This window comes from Peromyscus californicus, unplaced genomic scaffold (assembly GCF_007827085.1).
Source record: "Peromyscus californicus insignis strain IS unplaced genomic scaffold, ASM782708v3 Scaffold_7__1_contigs__length_154581171, whole genome shotgun sequence".
NCBI lineage: Eukaryota > Metazoa > Chordata > Mammalia > Rodentia > Cricetidae > Peromyscus > Peromyscus californicus.
The window spans coordinates 67,710,643-67,730,037 of record NW_026294595.1 but is presented as its reverse complement, the minus strand read 5'-3'; the positions used below and the strand labels follow the sequence as shown (position 1 = coordinate 67,730,037).

The window sequence follows — 19,395 nt, the reverse complement described above, 5'->3', positions numbered from 1 at the left end:
CCCTTCTTTGCCAGCCCGAGTTAAGTTTTGCCCAACTAGCTGGCCCCAGAGAATTTTTACTCCCTCAGATAGAAAAGTCAAGTTGAGAGAGAGAGAGAGACAGAGATGGAGAGAGAGAGAGAGAGAGAGAGAGAGAGAGAGAGAGAGAGAGAGAGAGAGAGAGAGAATGTGTGCTGCTCTGTAACTTCACAGTTTTGCATTACTTGCTTGCCCATTTTGGTTTCATCTCTGTTGTGACAGAGCTGGTAATTGTCACCGTCTCCACCTCCACCTCCTTCCAGATGATCTTCAGTATCCTACCTGTGGTAGTCCAGGCTGGCAAGTGACCCAGAGTCACTCAGCCTTTCTATTAAAGAGGTATACTTGAAGGCCTCTCCTACTTTCTAAACTGGCTTAACATGGGAAGCAGCAACGACACGGACAGGGCAGGCCTTCCAGCCAACCACGGCACCTTCAAGGACACTTGCAGACAAGCCTGCGGTCTCCTCCCAGCTGCTCAGAACCTGCTGGAGTGGTCTCCAGGACTGGAGAGTGTAATCATCACTCAGGCCCATAGTCCTTGGATAGGTAGCAATCCGGATGACTTCCTCTATCATTCTTAGTAGCCAGCTGCCACTAAGAGGCTGCCCGTCTGCACCAGGTCCTAGGAAGCAACCCTCAAGCAGCTGACTTGGGCTAACGGGTTGGGGAGGTTTCCACTACTAGGTCCACTGAAATGCCTAGAGAAGCCAGGCTGCCCAGTTTGATGCCTTCCACACCCAAGTCCCAAACCCTTCTCCCTCCTCCCTCTCCACGGAAACAAGCAGGAGCCTGGCGAGGGGCATGTCATCATTTTAATGATGTAGATCTTTGGTGTCTCCCTCATTAGCAGTAGACTATCCCCTCTCCTCCCACCACAATGCTTCTATGATGAGTGACAAACAGAAAGGAAATCACATTTGCATACTAAAAACAAAACGATCAGAGCCTCGATTTCCACTAAGAACTACACGTACAGTTCAGGATTCCACATGCAACACCTCAAATCATAGACCAAGACCTCACATTCTGACCTGGAATCTCTCCCTTCAGCCTTGGGCTGGCTTTAGCCTAGGCTTAGGTAATACTGACACCTATAGGTGCTGCATGGAGGGCCTTGGGGTGGGGCGGGGCGGGGGGGGGGGGCTTCATGGACAAGCTGGGGGCGGGCCAGCCTACACCCCCCCCCAGGACCTGTCCACCACTGTGCATTGACTCCATACTGTGTCAGGCCAGCAGGCTGCTCCCTTCACTTCACAGGTGTCCCCACTTGTGAATACAGGAAGTCCCCTAATGGAAGCTGGGCCCAACTTTTATGTCTTTGTGGGATGAGGGGATAAGGAGAGGCTGGAACTCTAGGTTTATGAGTTGGGGGCAACTGGGGGTAGGGGGTAGGCTGCTCCTCTGCTTCTGGTGGCTCTGCCCCCCAGGTAGTGGGCAGGGAAGAACTGCCCCACTGTTTTGTCCAGGATGGTGCGGTCTAGATCTGGAAGACTTCACTCTTTTGGGGCACCTGCCCAGGGCTGAGTCCCCTAGGCCAGTGACCCTAGGAGAAAGGGGAGTATGTGGCAGAGACACCCACTTGCTTCTTCATTCACATCAGGTCCAGCAGTGTGGCTCTTCTGGGCTCCAGATCCTGGAGGGCTCTAGTCCCCCAGGCCAGTCTTGCCCCTTGGACTGCCCCTAACCCACTGGCTCCATGCCCCACCCCCTCATTCCTCCTGTTCCCAGATACAGACATCAGCCCTTCTGTGTGTACAGTTCCCAGCCAGCTGTGAGGCCCAGCTTCTGTTCAGCGGCTTGAGGGGAGGCGCCAGTGCCTGTTTTGGACTCTACCGGTTCCGTGGCTCCCCACTAGGGCCTGCAGCTTCCCCCCTGCTGCTGCCATCATCCTCAGGAAGGTGACTATTATTGGTCACATTGCAGTGCATGGTTGGTCCCTCATTGCTGGCAAGGGGGACTGGAATGGGGACAGGGGAGGAAGACAGTAGAGCTGACTGAGGTGGTTCCCTCCCAGAGGTACTAGGCTGGTCCCAGGAAGCTGTCCGGGGGCTTAGGCCTCGCTCTGCCAGTTGTCCAGGTTCTGAGAGCAGTCCCCGAGAGGTGGAGGGCTGGGGTGAGGAGGTACGAGCAGCGCCTGACTCTGTGCCTGTCTGGGAGCTGCGATGAATGCGGTGACTGACGATGATGTTGTTGCCGAAGCCACCCATGGAGGCCATGGTGGTGCTCTGTTCTCGCTGTACCACAGCTGTCATGCCACCCTCGGCCATTAACCTCTGGATCCGGCTGAGGGCGTCTTCCCCACTGCCGCCATATTCTGAGCCCTCGCCTGGAAGGTACAAAGCAGAGGAAAGAAGGTGTGTGTTAGTTGCTGGTCTGAGCCTCTGAGCCAGGCAGCAGGAGCTAGGAGATGCTGGGGGATTCTAGGTGAAAAACAGGAGTAAGAGGCCAACGTCACCACTGGAAATTGGAGTCCTGACAGCAGGACAAGGGTCCCAAGTACTACAGTTCCTCCCCTGCTTTACTGGGGAGGAAGTGGCCAAGGCAGAGCCCAAGGCTGGCCCAAGGCAAGTGCTTGGCTTTAATTAAGTCTTGCAGCTCCATTTAGAGTGCAGGGTGCTTTGAAAAGAGGCAGAGAGGACTGAAAGCTTGCTCGTCTATTCTCTCCTCATCTGGAATGACTTTCAGACCTGGTCCTGGAATGGGATATGTCGCTTGGTCTTTGGGAAGAAGCATGTACCCTGCAGGGTGTGGTCCAAAGGCAGAGAGTCTGCCATGCTCTGTTTCAACACTATCTTCCTTCAGCTTTGTTGTTTGTGTTATTTTCTAAAAGCCTGTTTAACTGCTCCCTGGAAGTCCTATCTCTTGTCATCTCCCTTTACCCACAGTCACTGCTACCTCTCCTAGTCACTCTCTCTCTGGGATACATGCCTGATACCATAGACAAGAACCAGCTGCCAGCTGGGCCCGTGACTCCAACCTGCAGCTCTAAGCAGAGGGAGCATGGGTCTGTTCCCCCATGAGACATGGGCATTCCCTGCAAGAACAGTCAAGATCTGGGCTCAAATCACAGTTGTGCCACTCATTAGTGGCTGGCTGGACTTGGCCAAGACTCTTAGCATTTGCATAGTGTTGAGGAGGAAATAAGAGCCCATATAGCAGGGCAGCAGCGGTTCTATCCCAAGTCTTCCCGACTCTTCTCGACTCTTCCCCAAGCCGAGCAGCTCCTGTCAAGGGTCCCAGCTGCCAGGTACAGCTCCGGTGAACGCTGATCTGTCTCCTTTGGCTAGCTCCTGCCCAGTTTGGGATTCTTTAGTTTTGGTATACTCATGGATGAGTTATTTATTTCAAGGTTACCTGTCAATAGCTGTTTTTTTTCCCAAGGCTTCCTTCGATCCCTGAGTCTTTTCTCTGCCTGCTTGTCTGAGTCAGACTTCCAGGCCAGTCACTTTTATGACTTAGCTGTGTCTCGAGCTCTTGCATGGGACCGGCAGGTACTTGCTCATATTCTTCCTTAGATCTTGATCCATTTTTCTCAGTACTAACTAGTGAGAATTCTACCCAGGATTCAGCTTTTAGACAGCTGACTTTTCCTGAGGTCCCTGGGAAACCCTGCACTTAACCCCCATGACTGCTGCCCTCACCTTCTCTGCCCTACACAGTTAAGCTTCAGCTTTGTACACAGAAGACAGAAAACCTGAGGGCTGAGTCCCAAGGGCCACACCTTCAAACAGTAGGGCAGGGCAAGAGGGGAGACCAACCTAGGACCTCAGTACCACTTGGTACCACTCAGTACCTACCACTCAGTACCACTGAAGCCTCTATCCTATGAACTGCCTGCCCTCGGGGACTTTCCTATGTTCTAGGCAATCTCCACTCGTTCCCAAGAACTCTCTTGGGATGTCTCCTGCTCCTTGAGGATCTGCAGTGGGCTTACCTGGGTCCTGTGGGCATTGAATCCATCATGTCAACTGTGTCTGCTCAACTCTCAGAACATCCCAGTGGTTGTTTCCCAGAGAAGGAAAAGCCATCTTGGAGCCAATAGAGCTCAGCCCCAGAGTGCCCTGTGGCCTGCACTCAAGTCTGAGACGGTCTTTTTCAGCTGCCTATCTATCTACAGCTCTGCACCTCTCCACCCCACACCTCTGATTTGGCTATTTCTTAACTTATTCTCTCCTCTCTTCCCAGCCTATCTCCATGTTGTTGCTGTTACTGCTCTAACTCTTAGTTAAGTAAACTCTGGTTAAGTCCACATCTTGCTCAAAGTTCAGCAGCTCCAGAGCTTTCAAAGTCCCTTTGACAGTGGAGGGCCTTCTGACTAGGCCCTGATGGTTTTCTTGGCCAGACCCCTTGACCCATCCACTGCACACAACAGGCTTCACTAAAGCTGACCCAGCTCTGCTCCCTGCCTGTGCACCGAGAGACACTTTACACAGGCTCTCACCTATCCCTTCGGTCTCAAGTCAACTCAAGTTCAGAGGCCACTATAAATGCCACATCTTTCGCTCAAGAGTAGAGGTTATAGCACCTGGAGCTCCAGTAGTGCCATATACCTCTCTCTGGCTCAGTCACTAGTGGCTGCAACATCTCTCACTGCTGGGCCTTCCTGGAGGTCTTCTTCATCTCTGGTCAGTGTAACACATGGTCTAGAATGAAATGCTTATTTACACATATGGATGACTAAAAATGGGCTCCTATGCTGCATACAGGGGCTTCAGACTCAAGGCCCCTTTGGAAAATTGGTTCTTATTCTGCTTCAAGAGAAATCTTTCTATGTCTGTTTCCCTTATGGACTAGCCCTTTGAGGGATGAGACACAGTGGCTTCATTATGTGATTCTCTTTCTAAAACCTTTGGGTTCACAGTGCCTCATACAATGTGAGACACAGAGCACGCTGAAAAATAATGGACGGGAGATGTGCGTCCAACTGGCTTCTGGGGCTGAGTGTGAACAGACTTAGCCGAGACCTCTGAGCTGTGTTCCTCTCCTAGAAGGGTGAGCTAAGGCTGGGAACGACTGGAGGCAGCTGCATATCCCCAAAAGGAAAGCACTACTGAAGCCCAAAGGATATGGAGCAGGACAATAGTGACCACAGTGGGCAACTCTGCTGCCTCCTCCCCTGTAGCTAAAGTGTTTCTTTTAGAGTCTGAAAAATAGGAGCTGGTTTAGTGCTGTGGGCAGACTGTTTCCTTGGCAAGTTCTAAGGTACATTCTGAATGCAGAAGACAGGTGGGATCAGCCATTTCCCACAATGCCCTTCAGCTGCATTTACTTTGGGGGGCTTTATTCTCCAGAAGAGAGGAGAAATGTTTCTGCACTTAACCCCCATGACCGCTGCCCTCACCTACTCTGCCCTACACAGGTAAGCTTCAGCTTTGTACACAGAATAGAAAACCTGAGGGCTGAGTCCCAAGGGCCACACCTTCAAACAGTAGGGCAGGGCAAGAGGGGAGACCAACCTAGGACCTCCTGTGTACCCCCTGTCATTTTGTGTGTGTGTGTGTGTGTGTGTGTGTGTGTGTGTGTGTGTGTGTGTGTGTGAGCGCGCGCGCGTCCAGCTCTTCTATAATGGCACCTGTTTTTCCTAGGCCTGAGGCCTGAACTGTGGCTACTGTTCTAACTTCTGTCTTCATCATATCAGAAAGAGGCCCAAGGCTGAGAGGCAAAGGGGCAGAGTTCTCCCTGAAGTAGGGAGGCAGGGCCTCCCTTGGCTCCATCCATTTGTTCTGTATACTTCTTAAAGGCTGACTGCATGCGACACACTCACTGTACCAGTGCTGGGAGCATCCGTGAGCTCCTCCCCTTTTCTGAGCTGCCTCTTGGACAGAGGAGAGCAGCTTGTGGCAGTCACACTCAAGACCTGGAGCAGCTCCCACTTCTTGATTAAAGCCCCAAAGCATAAAAGCAAAGAGAACAAATCCCCTGTAGTAGAGTATTTTCAGGTGTGTTACTTTTGTTTATGCTGTATTTACTTGACTCTGTGAAACTGTGATACTGTGCCTGTATAAAACGTCAGACGGTCTAATAAAGAGCTGAACGGCCAATAGCAAGGCAGGAGAGAGACAGGCGTGGCTGGCAGGCAGAGAGGATATATAGAAGGAGAAATCTGGGAGGAAAAAAAAGAAGTAGCCAGAGAAGGAGGAGGACTCCAGGGGCCAGCTACGCATCTACACAGCAAGCCATGGAGCAAGATTTATGGAAGTAGGAGAACGGGAAAAGCCAGAGGCAAAAGGTAGTCAGCATAGTTAAGAAAAGCTACTAGAAATTAAGTCAAGCTAAGGTTGGGCATTCATACTTAAGAATAAGCCTCCATGTGTGAATTTATTTGGGAGCTGTGTGGTGGGGCCCCACCAAAAAGAGTAAAAAACAAAATACAACAATCCTCCTTGTAGAGAGCTGATCAAAAAGTCTTAGAACTAGCTGAATGAATGTTAGTTAGTCATTTGGAGGTGGGAGTGCAGGCAACTGAACAAGGGCTTCACACATGTGCTCTACCACTGAGCTACACTACCAGTCTCAGATTTTTAGAAAAAGAAAATGAGAAGCAGACTGGTGCTGTTGGGCTTATACTAAGGAAGGGTGGGTTACAGGACAATGATTACTATAACCAGACCTGGTTTTCAAACTAACAAATTCAGGTCCTGGTGGTGGTGATGGGGGTTGGGGAGGGGTACAGCCAAGCCCAGAAGGGCTAACCTCAGCTAGGCTTCTCTGATGCATGCTCCTGAAGACCTGGCTACCAGTTCAGTCAACACAAGGAGTCAGGAGCCACCTTGTTGTGCCTACCCCTAGATGAGAAAGTGTGGGCAAGGAGAACACTGACAACTATTTTTTCCAGCAAGGTATCTGGCATCAGAGCCATGGGATAAGCACTAGGGTAAAGGCTCCAGAAGAGACACTTAGTGACCAATCCCTCACCCACTCCTACAACCCATACTTTCCATTTTTGTCTAGTTTTGAAAGGGAACACTACGCATGGGAAAGCGGGGGAGGGAAGGTCCAGAGCTCTGAGAGAAGTTTCCATGGACAGAAGCATCGAGCTGTCCCTCAGCACTCTGCCAGGACCTCCGCCACTGCTGCCTGCTAGGCTTCTTAACCAGCATCTCCACCATCACCTGCTTTGACTGAAGGAAGCCAGGGGTGGGAAGGGGAAAGAAATGAGGTTCTAGTCCTAGAGTCTGAAAAGGACAGCTTCTACCCTCCTGCCCTCTCTAGGTCCCCAGCCCCCAAACAAGAAGAAGCTGCAGCCCAGAAGCAGCAAAGACAGGATTCTTTGGGAGGTGAGACACCAGAGGGCACACATCTCGGCAGCAGATCCTGTTCAAGAACCACCGCTATACTTCACCTTTGGGACAGAGGCTTTCCTCCACCTGGGAATCCTATAAGCAACCTTGTCCATGCAGCCAGCCTCAGTTCTTAACACGTGCCAGGCTTTCCTTAAACACACACTTGCTAGTGGGCCTCTGTTCACATGTCATAGTTTTTCTTTAACCCAGTGCTGTTACACATGTCGAAATGCTGCTGCCAGCCCTTTCTGTCTAATGACAACTAGGCCTGAGGACTCAGCTTAGGATCACCTCCTCTGGAAGGCTTCCTAGCCCTCCCGTGGCCCTCCCAAGGTCCCTATCACGCCAAAGTTGTCAGCTGCTTAGTTGTGAGCTGTTTAACTTCACTGAACTCCAAGCTCTGAGGGGAAGGATGAAGGCTCATTCTTAGAATCTTTTCCTTGTGGGTAAACATCCATGATACTAGACTCATCCGGTCATCTTAGAGGCTACTGCCCTTGTTGAGAGAAGTACTTTCTAGCTCTGCTGGAGAAGCAGTGGTTCCCTGAGCACTTAGGACCGAGACTTCTTGGAATGAGCTTCATAGACTCCAGGGTGGCTTAGAGTCCACAAACGCCTACAAAAATGGGCCTGGATATGGCTGAATGAGACTTCATCTGTTGTCTTCTCCGAGACTCAAAGCTGCAGCTGGCCAGCCGCCTCGGCTAACACTGCCAGCTGCTCATGTCCCCAGCAAGGGGTTTCAACTCCACAAAGAGCCTTGGGCCTCAGATGTGGGAGATGGGCTAGGCTGCAGCCCAAAAAGGGATTCAACTCTCAACATTCAGTTCATGGCAGGGAGAAAGTGCCCCATGGAGAGCTGCAGTCAGAAAAGCCATTTCCTGGAGGCAACCTAAGCAAATTTGTTACTCTCAGCCTGATGCACATCAGGGCTTCTCCTTCCATGATCTTTCAAGCAAATGGCTCAACCAGATCTAGAAAAAGTCTGTTTAGATGCTGCCTTGTTTGGAGCTAAGAGCAGCATGGGGGCTGGAGGTAGGAGGTAAGGAGAGTGAGAGCAGCCTGCTTAACGCAGCTGCTGATGGGTTCCAAAGTGGCTTGAGCCCTACCACTGGGAAGTGCTAATTGGTTCTTTAAAGTGTGAGGCCAGCAGAGAGCCAGGGCTGAGGCAGGCAGTATCATACCTGAAGTAGGTGAGAGGAAGGACTGCTGGTATGTCCAGCTGTAGTCACTACAGCATCAAAACACTGTACAAGAGGAGCACCAAGAACCTCACTTGCAGCAGTCCTGATATGCCATGCTAGCTGACGGGAGATAAACTAGAGGCCCAGGTACCCGGCTCAGCTCTAGAAGGGGCACTTCCTATAGAACCTCACTTTCCATGCACGCTCTTTGGTCCTCCAGAAGCACAGGTCTAACTCGCCCCGAGAAAGCAGATTACTGGTCCGATGTCCTCTGCTAGTAGTTCAAGGCTCCTACCTTCACCAGGACCTGAGGATGCTGTCCCTGGCTCCTCTTCCTCCCTCTCAGTCTGTGTTTCAGCATTCTGCAACTGGAGGGCTAGAGTCTGGGTGCCCTGAGATGTCACAGAGGTGGTAGGGTTCCGAGGTTGCAGCCCGATTGCATTCATCAAGCCCATGTCTCTGTCTGTCCGCCATGTGGCTCTACTGGTTCTGAGGCAAAAAAGACCGACTGAAGTCAGAACGGGCTTGGGACAGGTCCTTCACAGAAGTCTTGGATACCATACCAATTCCAGGCCCACAGCCTAAAAAGGGAGAGCCAAGACACAAGTACCTTCTTACAGCAGCTTTAAAAAAAGAGCCTTGTAGGTTGGGAGCACAGTTCCTCACAAGTAAGGCCCAGCCCCAAGGTTAGCGCCCTCCTTTCCTTGGGTGTTCCCTTGACACAGACTTTTGAGATAGCTAGGACAGGCAGCAGAGCTGAGCCCCCAATCTGAGACTCACCAATTATTCACTTTTAGCTGCTTCTGGGATTACTGCTCCAGCTGTGCCCTGTGAGTCCTATAGGAAGCAGGACCTGCCTTAGGTTTCCCGTTGAACCAGTATTTATTTTGTTTTTACAATGTTCCACGTCTCATTAGTGGATTCAGTGAAAAAGATCAGGGCCAGATTCCTATTCTCAGTGCCCCCTGGGCTACAGTCATTGATTTGTGTGGCCCTAGTCATCTGAAGATAACCCCACTCCACAGTTCTCTATGGGCAACAGAGAAGAGCTCATGGGGTAACATTTTTCTCTGGATTTTTCTTTATTCTCACTCCAAGTGTGCTCAGACACCATGGCCAGAATGAGAAAAGGCATGTGTTCTACGACGAGCCTCCAAGAGCAAGAGCTTTGTCTTCTTTTGCAATTATGTGATGGGTATATCTGTGTATGGGTGTGGGCATGTGAGTGCAGATGTGAGTGCCCACAGAGACCAGGGGCATCAGACCCCTTAGAGTTGGAGTCGTAGGTGGTTGTGAGTTGCCTGACATAGGTGCTGGGACCCCAACTCAGGTCTTCCCTAAGAGCAGTATGCACTCTTAACCACTGAGCAATCTCTTTAGCCTGTCTTCTTTAGACTGTATGAAAAAGTCTAAGACAAGTAACAGATCAGTGAAAAGCTGTTCTGGTTGAGGAAAGACCCAGAGACCCTCAAACACAGGAGTCTTCTGACTTTCACTTACCCAGGTCGCTCGCTGCTCCTGCTGTTTGAGTGGACAGTGAAGACCGTCTCATTTAGCTGGTCCCAGTAGTACTCAACACCAGAGTTTAAGGCCCTGAAGATCCATCGGGAAAGGTGAGAACAGAAGGTAAGAGGTGTTAGAGAGGTGGTTAAGAACTCTTGAGAAGTCCTGGGGGCCATGGCAGGGTGGTCCATCCTGCCCCTCTGCTGGGAAGGGAGACCAGGTCTAGAAATGCTCCCTCATTAGGGTGCTCAACATTGGAGCATGTGGTAGTCTGAATGTAATTGACCCCCACAAGCTCACAGGGAATGGCACTATTAGGAAGTGTGGCTTTGTTGGAGTAGGTATGGCCTTGTTGGAGGAAGTGTGTCACCATGGAGGTGGGTTTTGAGGTCTTATATATGCTCAAGCCATACCCAGTGTTTCAGTTCACTTCCTGTTGACTGCCGGTCAAGATGTAGGAATCTCAGCTCCCTCTCCAGCACCAAGTCTGCCTGTACACCGATGATAATGGACTAAACCTCTGAAACTGTAAGCCACCCCATTAAAAGTTTTTCTTTATAAGAGTTGTTATACTCAAGGTGTCTCTTCACAGAAATAGAAACCCTAAGAGCATCTCAGATATTTTGAATATCTCGAATGCCTTTAATAGGCTTCTCCTTAGAGCCAGGAGGCAATAAAAAAACACCAATACCAGATATGCAGCAGGTTCCAAGTATTCTTCAGACACGCAACGGTGAATAAGAGGCTAGAGGCTAGATCAAGACTTACTGGAGAGACATGTGCCATGGACAGCTGCCAGAAGGGACCACTCAGTCTTTAAAAGCAGATACCCAGGCCTTGAGTCCTTTCCTATTGCTAAGGTACCATGGGTCTTTTCTGGACCTAGAGCCTCCTTGGCAAGGTTAGCAAGACAGGCAAGCTTAGTTCAGGAAGACCTTCTACAGTGTTCTGCCTGCTGAGCTCCCTGGGCTGCCAACTTCATCAGGCAGCTTTCCCTCCTGCTGCAGGGAAGCAGTGGTCACCTCATCTCTCTTCACTGACTTGCCACCACAAGCTACAGTCTTAGATAACAATGTAGATCCCTAAACAGGACTGCTGCTGGGGATTCAGTAATGACAAAGTGTCTATCTAGCATGCATAAGGCCCTAAGTTAAATCTCTAGCACCACAAACACAAGACTATCTTGCTTTTGAAGATCTCTCCCTATCTAGGCAGAATGGCAAATACATATAGTGCTAGGTAGCAACTTGGGAGGTAGAGGCAGAAGGATCAAGAATTGAAGGTTAGCCTGGGCTATGTGAAACTCTGTCTCACAAAGCAAACAGCAAAAAATAAAGATAAAGTATTGCCTTGCAGCAGATACTATGGTTGAGAGTAGTGTGTTGGTGATTGCTGTGAAGTACGGGGACAGGAAATGGGAAGGAAGAGGGTTTGTTTTTAAAGATTTATTTATTTTTATTTTATATGCATGTGTGAGTGCTTGCATGTATGTATATGCACCACATGCATGCTTGGTGCCTGTGGAAGCCAAACAAGGGTGTTTGATCTTCTAGAACTGGAGTTACACATTGTACATAGTGTGTTGACAGCCAAGTGAACCCATCAAGACATGCTGGTGCAACCATTCTCTGACTGCATTTAGTCCAGTCCATGAGACGTAATCCAAACCTGACACTCTAGGGTAGCTAAAAACCTGAGACTGGATAGGTCATGGGCCTACAGGAAAACCAACACTATTGTTCTGTTAAAGGAACATAGCAATAAATAACTCCTAATGACATTCTGCTCTATTCATAGATCAGTGCTTTGCTCTGCCATCATCAAGAGAAACTTCTTGCAGTAGATAGTAATTAACACAGAGACCCACAACTGGACAATGTGTAAAGAATGAGCGACTTTGGAGCACCCCATCCTAAATGGGATGTCTTCATCAAACCCCTCCCCTCAGGGTTCAGAGAGCTATGCAGAAGAGGAGGCAGAAAGGCTATAAGAGCTACAAGTGGTGGATGACTCCAAGGAAACATTGTTCTCTAGACCTCACAGGACTAATGCACACAGAAACTCACAGAGACTGTGGTAGCATGTACAGGGTCTGTGCAGGTTCAAGCCAGATGGGGTCCCAGTGCTAAGAGGGGAAAGTGGACATCAAGAAGCCATCTGTGCTGGGCAGTGGTGGCGCATGCTTTTAATCCCAACACTTGGGAGGCAGAGCCAGGAGGATCTCTGTGAATTCGAGGCCAGCCTGGTCTACAGAGTGTGATCCAGGACAGGTACCAAAACCACAGAGAAACCTTGTCTCAAGAAAAAAAAAAAAAAAAAGCCATTTGCAATTGATACCTGCTTGCAAAGGAAAAATTAATTTTCTCCAAGTTTCACTGGGTATATTAATCACACTTCAGGGTAGGGCCCCATGCCCTGGAGTAGTTGGCCAATACAAAACAAACTCAATGGCATTTTTATACATTTTTGTCTCATATTGCTTTGTTTGGGCATAATCTTGTTTTTACTGGCCTTTTGTTTATATATTTTGGTTTCCATTTATGTGGTTTTTGTATGTGTATGTTTCCTGTTTTTTTTTTTTTTTTTTTTTGTTTTTTGGTTTTTCGAGACAGGGTTTCTCTGTGTAGTTTTGGTGCCTGTCCTGGAACTCACTCTGTAGACCAGGCTGGCCTCGAACTCACAGAGATCCTCCTGCCTCTGTTTCCCAAGTGCTAGGATTAAAGGCACGTGCCACTACTGCCTGGCTTATTTTGTTTTTTAAGAGACAGAAAGAAAGGGCATGGTGAGGATCTGGGAGGAGTTGAGGGAGAGGAAAAGTGTGATCAGAATATATAAATTTTTTTCAATTAAAAAGGGGGAAAAAGGAACAGCAAGTGCTCTTAACCACTGAGCCATCTTTCTAACACCTCCTAAAACAAAACATTTTCTATTTACTAAATACTTATTTAGTGTAGTGTGTGTGTTCCACATAGTACAGCAGGCGTGTGCAGGTCTAAGAACAATGTGTGGGAGTTGGTCCTCTCCTTTCACCATATGGGTCCTAAGATAAATTCAGGTTGTCAGGCACGGAGTCAGGTACCTTCACGCACTGATTCATCTAAGCAACGAAACAACAGTTTTAAGTTCACTAATTAGATCTAGTAGATAGCCTAAGTGATGTCTAAAACATTCATGGTGCTTCAGAACAAGACAAGAAATCCACGTTCTTGAAGAGCTTGGGCTTAAAGAGCTCTGTTCTTCCAACTTTATATTCTTAGCTATAACACCAGTGTTTAGGAGGTAAACATGGTTAAGGGAGGCTGTCAGGATAGGCCTTACCCTACTAGAACTATGTATGGTCTTACAAGAAGAGGGAGAGAGGACTCTCTCTTAGAGACACAGCCATGGCACAGTGGGACGGTAGGCATCTATAAACAAGGAAGACAGCCCTCTCAGGAAACTCCTGATGGTACCTGATCTTGGCATTCCAGCCTCCAGAACTGGAAGAAAAACATCTGTTGTTTAAAGCACCAGGTCTGTGTTTTGCTAAGGTAGCCTATGCAGATTATGACATAGTCTAGCACGTCAGTTTGTAAGCTAGGACACGGTCACTTTCCTCTGACAACAGGACATCCCCAGGGAAGAGCCAGAAGAAGGTGGGTTTGGGGAGAAGATACAAGGGACTTCTTTTCCAATCCTGAAGAGTCAGCACAGGCCTGGACGAGAGGACTGCAGTGGGTGGCTGGGCTGCCTTGTGTGGAAGGCAGCAGAACTGGGGAGAGGCTCCACAGCTAGCTGCACAGGACCTGTTATTCTGGGTAGCTGCGTCACCTGAGAGAATGCTAGGCTCCTCTTTCTCTGCTCTCTTATCTGCCTGCAGATCTCGTGGTCACTTGACTCTTACTCAGACCCTTCTTTACAGAGTACAGTTTCCTTCCTCCAAACAGTTATTTCTGTAGGCCACTGGAGGGCAAAGGTGAGAGACAGCCTTGCATTAGGGAAAGGCAGATGTCCAGGAGCAAACTGCAGAGCCTCCCCAAACAGCACTTTATGGTGAGCAAATCCTGGCTGCATTATGTCTGTGTGAAGACAGCTGCCAAGAAGCCTTTGCTTTACAAACTTGTCAAGATTTATCGACAGGTTGCAATACCATGTGGGCCTCCGCCAAATCCCGCCTCTGTAAGTCCTGTTACTCAGGGCTAGTTAGTGACAACAAACTGTTCACACCTAACCTACCACAAACCATGTCCTGTGTAACCAGAAACCTTCTTCCTATCTTAGAATGAAACTTTCAGAAGAACCATTCTGTTCTGGGACATCAACATGACACCGAGAGGCCAAGGACCACACCCCCCAAAAACTAATCAGGCAGCATGTGCTACCCCTTAAGAGCTGGAGACTGGACTACTTACTGAAGAGGTCAACTGCCAAAGAGAACAGGGATCACAGCTGGGCGTGTGATTACAGGCACATGCCTGTAGGGTAAGGCTGGAGGATCTTGAGTTTGAGCCCTGCCTATACTGTTCTGTTTCTGTGGCCAGTGAGCCTGACAAAGGCAAGGCAAGTCTTGGATTTGATTTCAAATCTGGGTACTGTACTGTACTAAAGGATCAGAGCTGAAGACACCCTCTCTGGTGACTAAATGTCACTGATTCTGCCTTTAAGTTAAAAGAATGGTTTACAGCCGGCTCTTTCTTGGGACTTGGTTTAGATGAATGAGTCACTGTTTTCTCTAGGCTCTTCCTGGGATCTAGACAAACACACCAAGGGATAAGGACTGGGAAGGTCAACAAGGGGCCATGTTTCAAATGGGCTTCTACCCAGCACCTGACTCTTCAGCAGCCTCTCTAAGCTGTGTTTCTAGGTGTGGCTCAATCAGTCTCACTGCTGGAACCCTCCTGGGCTCCTTGATAGAGGCAAGAGCCAGCCTTGCTTTCTCAGTGGTCCCAATGTTCTGTCCACACAATCTGTGGCTCTGAGCTTCCTAACTGAGAACACTCTTCATCTGCTGGTCTCAGGGCTGTCTCTGAGGATTGTTTCCAAGAAGACTGGCATTTATCTGCACCATCTCTACAGTGAGGGAGAGAGCTGGCACCTGGCTTTCCTGAAGGATGGAGTCTCTGTGGCAGTTCTGGCTCCCCTTTTCATTCCAAAGTGTTTCTTTCCCCTGCTTGGTTAATGCTTGATTATAATTACCATTTACACTGGTAGCTCCCTCTGAGGGACAGAACTGGGGCTTTGTAAGAAGTGCCACCCTTGGCCAAGGTTCCAGGTGCTCCATGCTCAGGCTACTTTTCTTCTACCAATCTCTCTTCTGCCTTCTGAGCTGACTCTAGAAGCAGTGGTCTAGTAACGCCTCCCTGGACCCCCATTAACAGGGAAAACCCATGAAGCAGTGGTCCTTCACACCCACTGTGAGGAGCAGTGGGGGTGGCTGAGCTGGCAATCAGCCAGAGGCACAACAGCAGCAGCCTGGAAGTAGTGAGGTACACCTCATTACTAGGAAGGGGGAAGCGATTACTGGGCTATTGGCCACCATGGTCTGATAACTTGGTACAGGCCCTTAAGGGACAGTCTTTTCACTTGTCCTAAGAGTTCTTTCTCAGGGTGAGATGGGATATTCTTTAAAGCCTTTGTCTACTGTCAAGTGGGGATTTACAACCACCAAGAGACACCCAAGGAGCTTGTTCCCAGTCTTTGTGCTTGGCAAGAGTGCTGAGGCTGAGACAATGGAAGAGAATCAAGACCAGCATTGAGAGCACAAAATGCAACCCAGCTGCCTGTGCCTGGACAAAGGCAGACAACCACCTGTTTAGGGGGAGGGCTGCAATCTTGGCCCAGCTGGTAGGCTGGATTCTGTGCTCTTGGGAATGGGTGTGCCAGGGAACTACATCCCTCAGGGACAGCAGAAGCCTTAAGCAGCTGCCTATGAAGCAGACAGGCACATTGAGCTCCTACTCCTACTGTTTTTAGTCTAGGCAAGAGGCCTGTTATCCATGTCAACACTCAGGATTACAGTCCCATTTTCCAACGAACCAGTCATTTGATTCACCTAAATAGGACCTAGGGAGCCACAGAAGCATGAGTATGGTCCTGTGATATACTTTTATGCAGGAGAAAATGTTACTTTCTTCAAAATTAAAACAAACAAACAAACCAACTAAAAGCCACAGCTATTCTGTGTACGTGTGTGTGACATTCATCTAAAGTTAAAAGGAGAACTTCAGGAGTTGGCTGTCTCCTTCTACCGTGTGAGTTCTGGGGGTTAAACTCAGTCATCAAACTCAGAGGCAGGCCCTTGACTGTTTGAGCCATGTCAAAAGCCCTGTTTTATTTTTCATTTTTTTGACACAGAGTCTTGCTACCTAACCCAAGGTAGCTTCAAACTCAAGACATTCTTGCCTCAGCCTCCTGAGATTATAGTCATGCACCGCCATACCCAGCTTTAGAGGGATTTTTTGATGGGAAAAGAGCTAAATATCAGTTATAGGAAAAAGATCTGGATTGGAAAATTCAGAGACCCAATTCTAACAATGATTTGTGGGGATGCCTATCTAATCAATAATTTTTTTTTACCTTACCTGAAGTGCAAATAACAGCTATAAAGGCAGCTGAGCTTTAAGCTTGGCATAGTGGAAAGAGCCTGTGACAGGGAGTGTGAGAGTCCAGGCTACAATATGGGTCAAGGTCAGCCTTGGCTACAGAGTGAGACCTCGGGGAAACTTTGAAGAACTTAAGACAAAGTCTCATCCATTCTGAATTTATAACAGACCCTAAATTTCCTGTCTTAAGGCTATGGGATCCCAAGAAATCAGAATAAATGGCAGAACCAAAACTGGTAGGCTAAGTTACCTCCATTTGGCCTAGGATGGGACGGCCCCATGGCCCAGTGTCCATTTTATTTAGGGAAGAGGCTTGAAAGCTACTGGTGGGTAAGTTTCCTAGGAGCCCAAGATGGCTTAGGCTCGACGAGACTCTGGGATGCTGAAGACAACATATGGGGAGAAGAGAGAAATAGAGGCCAAAGCCACCTTCATGTCTGGCTGAGGAGTCTGTGACTCACACCAACTACGTGGGCTAGGGTTTGAGACATGGCATCTGGGAGGATGACAACAAACTGGGTTAGAGAGTGCCTCTGGGAGGGTGGATCACTTTGTCAAGGAGAGGGCTTGAGTACTTTGCTGTGGACAAAGGTGAGTGGTGGAAGCCATAGATAAAACAAGATCGTGAAAGAATGAGGTCTCTGAAAGACAGGAAAAGAAAGGCCTATAACTATAGTATTGGTGTGAATAAAATTATGGTCCAGAATCCTGTACCAATTTTGGAAAAGATGTCTACTAGATTTTTCTTAGGAATTCCTAAAGAGACGAAATAAGATAATCAGCTTCATGTGGTTTGGGGCGAAGAAGTGTTTAAGAGCCCACAGATACCAGACTAGGGACAGCACACGGAGAGAACGAAAAGTGACAGGTCCAACATCTGGGCTAAAAGTGGCAGTCAAAGAGGTAGGCTATGCTCTGGAAAGACACAATAAGGAGTGAGAGAGGTGTCCTGGACACAGAAACTTAGGAGCAAGTAATTGCCAGAACAAGGCCCTCTCTCTGCTCCAAGACCAGCTTTGTTGGGTCAAACTTAAAACACAGCCTCTCTTTGGGAGGGTGTCCAAATATTCAAGATGGAATGAACCAGGTTTTCTCTCCCATGTGCCATTGTCCTAACTTAGCTGAGAGCTGACAGGGTCAATCCCCAGTCACCTATCACACCACAAGAACAGATCCAAATACATACTCAGAAAAAAACACCAAGACCCCACCAAAGCACAAACAAAGGCATGTGGAAGGTGGCGATGTAAATCAGGTGAAGAATGCTTGCCCAGCAAATTAACATACAAAGCCCTGGATTCAGTCCCTGGTCTAGCACAAACTGGGTATAATGGCACATGGGTGTAATAATCCCAGCACCTCAAAGGTGGAGGCAAGAAGATCAAAAGATCACAAGTTCAAGATCCTCCCTGGCAATATAGAAATTCTGAGGCTAGCCTGAGATACATAAGATCTTATCTCCAAAAAAATAAGATAAATAGAAATAAAGAGGATGTGGGTACATCCAAAGGCTAAAGACCAAAGACTTTGCAAGACCAGTCACAACATGCAGCCTGGTCTGTACAACACTCTAGAAACTGCACCAAGTGAAGAACAGAATTAGGGCAGCCTGGAGGCAGAAGTGGCATTTAGTCAGCTGGCTCCCCACAGTGTCCCACGAAGCAATCAGCCTGATCTGCAGTGAAGCAGGGCTTCACACTCTCCACCTGGCTGAGCCTAGAAACTGATAATAAATCAGGCTGATTCCAGGGTCTTGAGTAAGTACCTGGAGAGACCTCTATCCTCCAAAAAGCCAGAGGAAGGGAAAAGGGTGTCATTTGGACAGAAGTGCTCTTGCTCCCCTTCTCTCTCTTACTTCAAGTCCAGATAATAATCACTGTGACTTTAAATTGAGCTTCTCAATCTGCTTTCATTATTATGAGCTAGAGCTTCAAGTAAAAAGGAACAGAGGCAAGACACAGAAACAGGCTGTTAGAGATCAGTAGCCTGACCAATGGGTTTATTTATTTCATGTGTATGTTTATTTTAGTATATATTATAGCATATAATAATATATTGTAGATGCAATATAAATAATAACATACTATTTCATAATTATATATAAAATAATAAAATAAATTCTTTTATGTGTATGTTTGTCTGCATGGATGTATATGCACCACATCTATCCTGGTACCCACGGAGATCAGAAGAGGGCATCAGATCCCCTGAACTACAGTTACAAATGGTTGTGAACCACCATTTGAGTACTGGGAACCTAATCTGGGTCTCTACAAGAGAAAGAGTACTCTTGACTACTCAGTCATCTCTCCAGGTCCCCAAACTGGGGTTTTAACAAGACCGTTTCCAGTTTTATTTCTTACATTAGTATCTGTTGCATTTACATAAACATGAGACCACTTGTTGAATTTTTCCAAAACAGGTTTTAAAAAGAACCTCTGATATCTGTTTTTTTTTTTTAACTTGAGGGCACTTTACAATGGCTAGGAAACCAGATAATAAGAGGCAACAAAGGAGAACACAAACTGTCTAGAGTCAAGAAAGCACAATATCTGAAGTGTCTGGCTTTTTTTTTTGTTTTGGCAGTGCCAGAGATTGACCATAAAACCTTACATATGTTAGCCTCTACCACTGATCTACATTCTCAGCCCTCTGTTACTGTGACATTGGAGCTCACTATGTAACCCATGCTGGACTTGAACTCATAATCCTTCTGCTCCATCCTCCAAAGCAGCTGGGATTATAGTAGTACCACCCAACACCCAGCTACTAAAGCAGTCTTTTGACAGCATTTGGAATGAAGAGCTTATTCTAGCTTGAGAG

At 48.1% G+C, this 19,395-nt stretch overlaps 1 protein-coding gene across 3 annotated transcripts in view; it reads right to left on the bottom strand.

Annotated features, from left to right (window-relative positions):
- Positions 1 to 815: 815 nt before the first annotated feature.
- Positions 816 to 19,395, bottom strand: part of Ambra1 (autophagy and beclin 1 regulator 1) — a 208,358-nt gene continuing 189,778 nt past the window's right edge. For all 3 annotated transcript variants that reach the window (XM_052722471.1, XM_052722472.1, XM_052722473.1), the window contains 3 exons: positions 9,989 to 10,081; positions 8,784 to 8,977; positions 816 to 2,347 (listed from right to left, as the gene is read on the bottom strand). In XM_052722471.1, coding sequence (XP_052578431.1) covers positions 1,851 to 2,347; positions 8,784 to 8,977; positions 9,989 to 10,081 — 784 coding nt within the window. In that variant the 3' untranslated portion in view covers positions 816 to 1,850. The remainder of the gene's footprint in view (positions 2,348 to 8,783; positions 8,978 to 9,988; positions 10,082 to 19,395) is intronic.